The sequence below is a fragment of the Diaphorina citri genome, unplaced genomic scaffold, assembly GCF_000475195.1.
Source record: "Diaphorina citri unplaced genomic scaffold, Diaci psyllid genome assembly version 1.1 scaffold3132, whole genome shotgun sequence".
Classification (NCBI taxonomy): Eukaryota; Metazoa; Arthropoda; class Insecta; order Hemiptera; family Psyllidae; genus Diaphorina; species Diaphorina citri.
The window spans coordinates 8,006-15,621 of record NW_007380543.1 but is presented as its reverse complement, the minus strand read 5'-3'; the positions used below and the strand labels follow the sequence as shown (position 1 = coordinate 15,621).

Here is a 7,616-nt window from a genome sequence, read left to right as displayed (position 1 = left end):
GGTTTGACAGAGGGAACTTTAACTGCTATGGTCTTATCGTCCCGAAATCGAAGAGAGAAGGAAGACAGGATAGGAGAAAGCCAGCCGTTCCGAGAACGAACATTATCCCATCAGGATAAAATCCGCCCCGGGCGGGAATCGAGCCCGCGGCCTAGCGCTTACAAGGCACTACCAACTAAGCTAACTAGGCTGGCTTCCAAAAGGGAACCAATTCTGATTCCGAAAATTCTTGAAAGGAAAATACACCGAAGTTTACCTACCTGTGATGATACACTGCGTGGTGGGGGTGACTCTACCGAGTTGCCAAAGCCCGCATACCTCCCCCCCTGACTGGGAGGCAGATGATCAGGTCGGCTCAAGTTCTCCTGTTGTTTCCGAGAGAAGAACGCCTCCTTCTCGCTCTGGAATGAGGCCGAGTTGACCATACCCCCACCACCACCACTTTGGTAACCTCCTCCACCCCCCTGGTAGCTACTGGTCACGGTGGAACCCCCACTTTGGCTACTGTAACATGTAAAAGAATCACCTATCATTCCAAGTCTATGATATAACTACCTACCTACTTACAACATGGCTCTATTTTCCTTAAAATATACTGCTGAGAGTGATAAGTGATCTCCAAAATAAAGAAGATCTGTTTGCTGGACACTATTTAGGACCAAGAGAGAAAATTGGACAACTCTTGAGTGATGGTAGGGTACCAAAACAGAAACCTCAAACACAGAGCAAGAAGAAGGGAGCTAAACCCAAAATCACTAAGAAATCCATACAAAATACAAATGATCTCAAATTCAAAGCTAAACAGTATACAAAACTTGAAGAAAAAACAGAACTGAAACCCCTAACACAAAGAAAATGTAAGAACAGAGATAAACCCAGAACTGATGAGAAATTTACAGAAATAAATGACATCCAACCCAAAGAGGTATTGCTAGCTGAACAATATATAAATATAGGTGTTGAACAGTATGCAGAATCAGAGAAAACTGGCCAACTGAAACTCCCGACACAAAGGACAAGGAAGAAGAGAGACAGACCCAGTATCCCTATGAAAAATGACCAGGAAACAAATGATCTCCAACCCAAAGAGGTATTGTTAGCTGAACAATACCTAAATCCAACAGTTGAACAGTATGCAGAATCAAGGGAGAAAGCTGGAGAACTGAAACCCAAGCAAAGGAAAAGGAAGAAGAAAGATACACCTAGATCTGATAAGAAACTCAAAAAAGAAATTAATGATCTCCAAAATAAAGAACAACTAGCTGAACAGTATACAGAATCAAGGATGAAAGCTGGACTTGAACCTCAAACTTCAAGAATAAGTAAAAACAGAGATAAACCCAAAACAACTATGAAATCCAAATTGGAAACAAGTGATCTCCAAAATAAAGAAGATCTGTTTGCTGGACACTATTTAGGACCAAGAGAGAAAATTGGACAACTCTTGAGTGATGGTAGGCTACCAAAACAGAAACCTCAAACACAGAGCAAGAAGAAGGGAGCTAAACCCAAAATCACTAAGAAATCCATACAAGATACAAATGATCTCAAATTCAAAGCTAAACAGTATACAAAACTTGAAGAAAAAACAGAACTGAAACCCCTAACACAAAGGAAAAGTAAGAACAGAGATAAACCCAGAACTGATGAGAAATTTACAGAAATAAATGACATCCAACCCAAAGAGGTATTGCTAGCTGAACAATATATAGATCCAAGTGCTGAACAGTATGCAGAACCAGAGAAAACTGGCCAACGAACAGAGATAAACCCAGAACTGATGAGAAATTTACAGAAATAAATGACATCCAACCCAAAGAGGTATTGCTAGCTGAACAATATATAAATATAGGTGTTGAACAGTATGCAGAATCAGAGAAAACTGGCCAACTGAAACTCCCGACACAAAGGACAAGGAAGAAGAGAGACAGACCCAGTATCCCTATGAAATTTGAACAGGAAACAAATGATCTCCAACCCAAAGAGGTATTGTTAGCTGAACAATACCTAAATCCAACAGTTGAACAGTTTGCAGAATCAAGAAAGAAAGCTGGGCTTGAACCTCAAACTTCAAGAAAAAGTAGAAACAGAGCTAAACCCAAAACAACTATGAAATCCAAATTGGAAGCAAGAGAGAAAATTGGACAACTCTCGAGTGATGGTAGGGGGACAAAACTGAAAACTCAAACAGAGAACAAGAAGAAGACACGAATGAAGAAGAAGAGAGCTAAACCCAAAATCATAAAAAAATCCATGGAAGACACAAATGATATCCAACACAAAGCTGAACTCTATACAGAAATAGGAGAAAAAACTGAACTAAAACTTCCAACAATCCCTATGAAATTTGAACAGGAAACAAATGATCTCCAACCCAAAGAGGTATTGTTAGCTGAACAATACCTAAATCCAACAGTTGAACTGTATGCAGAATCAAGAATGAAAGCTGGACTTGAACCTCAAACTTCAAGAAAAAGTAGAAACAGAGCTAAACCCAAAACAACTATGAAATTCGAATTGGAAGCAAGAGAGAAAATTGGACAACTCTCGAGTGATGGTAGGGGGTCAAAACTGAAAACTCAAACAGAGAACAAGAAGAAGACACAAATGAAGAAGAAGAGAGCTAAACCCAAAATCACAAAGAAATCCATGGAAGACACAAATGATGTCCAACACAAAGCTGAACTCTATACAGAACTAGGAGAAAAAACTGAACTAAAACTTCCAACGCAAAGGAAAAGGAAGAAGAGACCTGAACCCAGAACTAGTAAGAAATTCAAATCTGAACCATGCACAGAACCAAGGAAGAAGTCTGAAAAAGCATTGAGTGAGAAGGAAATAAAAGTAAAACCCAAAACACAAAGGGAGAGTACGAAAATGTCAAAAATCGAGATCGCCAATAAATGCAATTCAATTCCATGCGAGAGAGGTCCTGGTAAAATAGTGTTCCACAAAAACATCCCCAAAGGAAGCACCCCTCACTCATACTTAAGTCTTCAAAATACACAAAGCAACAGAACACTATTTGAATGCACTCATTGTATCTCTCATTTTTTGACGCAAACCCGTCTGCTTGAGCATTTCAAGACGAAAAACCACACGAAGAAGTTGAAAAGAACTAAACTAAAACTAAATCTAAAATAATATAATATGCTGGATGTTCCACAGCCCACCGTGTCCGCCACAATATATGCTATAATCGTAAATAGTAGATATGTAGTACAACAAAACCCCTCATGGGCCTGGGGATGAAACAAGTCGAATATACCCTTGGTGGTGAAAGTGTTAAACATATAGCTACTACTCACCTTATCTCTATAGAGTGCAGCTGCTTTGGTGTTGTACTTCTGCTGAATAGTCATCGTATCATCCCAGTCAGGTTGAGCATTGAGAAAATCATGTGCTGCTTTGTTGCCTCCAACCTGAAATTGAAGCAAAATTTAGATATCAGAACCCTTAGTAAGTCATTCTGTATGCAAGGAATTTCTCTTTCAAGTAGAAAAAGTACCTACCCATGTACCTACACATAAAAAAGAAGCAGAAAAAGTACCCAAGTACCTAAGTACACATAAAAGAGAAGAAAAAAAAAAAAAAATGGTCTCTATGAAGCTTTTTGTAGTCCTAATGAACTCAAAAACAACAGATTTTAATTCTTACATTTGTACATTTACATTGCTATTCAACTGTCCTCACAAGGCTGAGTAGACTTGATTTTCCAAGGGGGAAAAAACTCTCTCTTCTAGGTATTAAACCAAAGATCTCTGGTGTTTAAGGCTAGCCACTCAGGCTGAAATATAACAATTCATTTACCTTCATTTTTTCTAGTTCAATGTCTTTCCACTTGTCCATACTAATTGATCGTACAAAAGACAAATGTACACCTAAACCCCTATGCTTTCCTGAGCACTCAAGACAGATCCATATGCCATAGGTCACCGATGCCCACTGGGGATTGTGTGCGTTACATTCAAAACATTTCTGTAGAGGGAAAGAATTGGACAATTAAGCACAGTAGAAATTAATTAGGTACCAGAGGTATAGTTGAGGGACATACTATGGAATGGGCATGCTACAAAGCTTGTAATCAACCATCATTATCGCACACACTCCTCGCACAACCGGTTCAGACTTATGTGGCGTATGGTACAGGTGGGCCAATAAATGGTATGTTTTTTAGGTGGGCGAATAAATGGTACACTTACCCTACCAGAGGTATAGTTGAGGGACATACTATGGAATGGGCATGCTACAAAGCTTGTAATCAACCATCATTGTCGCACACACTCCTCGCACAGGAAAGATCAACAAACCCTGATTCTTCTGTGCATAGCATGAGACATGGGGAGTGTGAATTTGCTCATGGAACAGACCCCTGACCAAAAAACATCCAGTCATCGTTCATTAATGTAACTGGTATCCTGGCTAAGTAGATTCCAGAGTCAAAAGTACATGGATATGAGGGATTCATACTTACGTTGTTATTATACTGTGGCATTAGATCCTGTAATACTTTCCGAGTTCTGGGACTTGCCATGATGAACTGTATCTGTTAACACCCACAGGAAGAAAATTACGGGTTTCCTAAAGATATTTGTGACACGAATCAGGCTAGAAATCCATTAATCCATACTTTATATCAACTTGAGCCACTTTTATCCCGTATTCCTGTTGATTTTTGAAGTTTTGCTATTTTGATTTTGCTGGCTCCCTGTTTCTGTTGTGTTGGTGGATTTCGATCAGCTGACTGATTTTTTTTTACTTCCTCACTTCGGGAACATCAAATTTGGGGAAGTACAACAGGCCGCGTTCACAAGAGAACTGAAATTTGATACATTCCGCCCGGATGCCCGGGTCTACGGTATATTTTCAACATCCATGTTAACTTTTGATTGGTCAGTTTTTGATGTTTTTCATGCAACTGCACTTGCGGAGCTGCAAAGGAAATGACATGCAAGGGCCCTTTTTCTCTTTCAAAACTTTTTTTTTACGATTTCAAACTTCAAACGGAAAAAAATTGATGTTGGTGCTGAATTCTAGCGGAAATCCACAGTACTGTTTTGAAACATTTTTGATAAGATAAAGATAAGGGATTCCTAACCTCACTTTAATCTTACCTCTTTCGTAGATCGCAGAGATCGCTAGAAAAGTGAAAATCTTTAGAAAAGTATTTTGGTAATAATGACATGTAGATTTTGTGATTCATTCCGGATTCCGGCAAGACATCAAAACTTTCTTGAAGCAAGAGGAACTTGATCCAAACATCTGAGGGAATGAAGTATTTCCTGGTAAGTAGAGATAGATGTTTGTTAAACAAAAACGGAATTTCCACCTTTAAAACTTGGTAGATAAGTAGGTATTTAGGTATGTACAAGAATTACCTAAATATTCATAATTGGATGGCATAGAGGCAATACCTAATCTTAAATAAAAGACTATCTCCTTAACAAGTGAACAGCCTTTGAGATATTTTATCAGGAAAGTCTTGAGTGTTTGTAGCCTTTGTTAGTCCCTTAAATGTCCGTAGGAAGAGAATTTCTTGATCTAACTGCTCTCTACTATCTCTTTGTTGTTCATCTTAGAAAAACCCCTCTGAAACCAACTGAGCATAATGGAAGAAGACCCACACCGACCCCCACCAGAGCAAATAGAAAATCTCCAACCCAAAGAAAAACTGTTAGATGAACAGTCCATAAATCCAAGTGCTGAAAAGTATGCAGTATCAAGACACAAAGATGTAGAACTGAAACCCCCAACACAAAGAAAAAGGGAGAAGAGAGATAAACCCAGAGAAGACCCACACCGACCCCCACCAGAGCAAATAGAAAATCTCCAACCCAAAGAAAAACTGTTAGATGAACAGTCCATAAATCCAAGTGTTGAAAAATATGCAGTATCAAGACACAAAGATGTAGAACTGAAACCCCCAACACAAAGAAAAAGGAAGAAGAGAGATAAACCCAGAACTGATGAGAAATTTATACAAATAAATGACATCCAACCGAAAGAGGTATTGTTAGCTGAACAATATATAAATCCAAGTGCTGAACAGTATGCAGAATCAGAGAAAACTGGCCAAATGAAACTCCCAACACAAAGGACAAGGAAGAAGAGAGACAGACCCAGTATCCCTATGAAATTTGAACAGGAAACAAATGATCTCCAACCCAAAGAGGTATTGTTAGCTGAACAATACCTAAATCCAACAGTTGAACAGTATGCAGAATCAAGGGAGAAAGCTGGAGAACTGAAACCCAAGCAAAGGAAAAGGAAGAAGAAAGATACACCTAGATCTGATAAGAAACTCAAAAAAGAAATTAATGATCTCCAAAATAAAGAACAACTAGCTGAACAGTATACAGAATCAAGAATGAAAGCTGGACTTGAACCTCAAACTTCAAGAATAAGTAAAAACAGAGATAAACCCAAAACAACTATGAAATCCAAATTGGAAACAAGTGATCTCCAAAATAAAGAAGATCTGTTTGCTGGACACTATTTAGGACCAAGAGAGAAAATTGGACAACTCTTGAGTGATGGTAGGGTACCAAAACAGAAACCTCAAACACAGAGCAAGAAGAAGGGAGCTAAACCCAAAATCACTAAGAAATCCATACAAAATACAAATGATCTCAAATTCAAAGCTAAACAGTATACAAAACTTGAAGAAAAAACAGAACTGAAACCCCTAACACAAAGGAAAAGCAAGAACAGAGATAAACCCAGAACTGATGAGAAATTTACAGAAATAAATGACATCCAACTCAAAGAGGTATTGCTAGCTGAACAATATATAAATCCAAGTGCTGAACAGTATGCAGAACCAGAGAAAACTGGCCAAATGAAACTCCCAACACAAAGGACAAGGAAGAAGAGAGACAGACCCAGTATCCCTATGAAAAATGACCAGGAAACAAATGATCTCCAACCGAAAGAGGTATTGTTAGCTGAACAATACCTAAATCCAACAGTTGAACAGTATGCAGAATCAAGGGAGAAAGCTGGAGAACTGAAACCCTTAAAGCAAAGGAAAAGGAAGAAGAAAGATACACCTAGAACTGATAAGAAACTCAAACAAGAAATTAATGATCTCCAAAATAAAGAACAACTAGCTGAACAGTATACAGAATCAAGAATGAAAGCTGGACTTGAACCTCAAACTTCAAGAAAAAGTAAAAACAGAGCTAAACCCAAAACAACTATGAAATCCAAATTGGAAACAAGTGATCTCCAAAATAAAGAAGATCTGTTTGCTGGACACTATTTAGGACCAAGAGAGAAAATTGGACAACTCTTGAGTGATGGTAGGGTACCAAAACAGAAACCTCAAACACAGAGCAAGAAGAAGGGAGCTAAACCCAAAATCACTAAGAAATCCATACAAAATACAAATGATCTCAAATTCAAAGCTAAACAGTATACAAAACTTGAAGAAAAAACAGAACTGAAACCCCTAACACAAAGGAAAAGTAAGAACAGAGATAAACCCAGAACTGATGAGAAATTTACAGAAATAAATGACATCCAACCCAAAGAGGTATTGCTAGCTGAACAATATATAGATCCAAGTGCTGAACAGTATGCAGAACCAGAGAAAACTGGCCAACTGAAACTCCCAA

General features: G+C 38.4%; 1 protein-coding gene across 1 annotated transcript in view; it reads right to left on the bottom strand.

Moving 5' to 3' along the window:
• LOC103520023 (ADP-ribosylation factor GTPase-activating protein 1) overlaps positions 1 to 4,711 on the bottom strand; it is a 15,211-nt gene extending 10,500 nt beyond the window's left edge. The window contains exons 1-4 of the mRNA XM_026831298.1: positions 4,475 to 4,711; positions 3,811 to 3,978; positions 3,243 to 3,422; positions 261 to 551 (exon numbers count right to left, since the gene is read on the bottom strand). Of these exons, the coding sequence (XP_026687099.1) occupies positions 261 to 551; positions 3,243 to 3,422; positions 3,811 to 3,978; positions 4,475 to 4,534 (699 nt within the window). The 5' untranslated portion in view covers positions 4,535 to 4,711. The remainder of the gene's footprint in view (positions 1 to 260; positions 552 to 3,242; positions 3,423 to 3,810; positions 3,979 to 4,474) is intronic.
• Between the last annotated feature and the right edge of the window lie 2,905 nt (positions 4,712 to 7,616).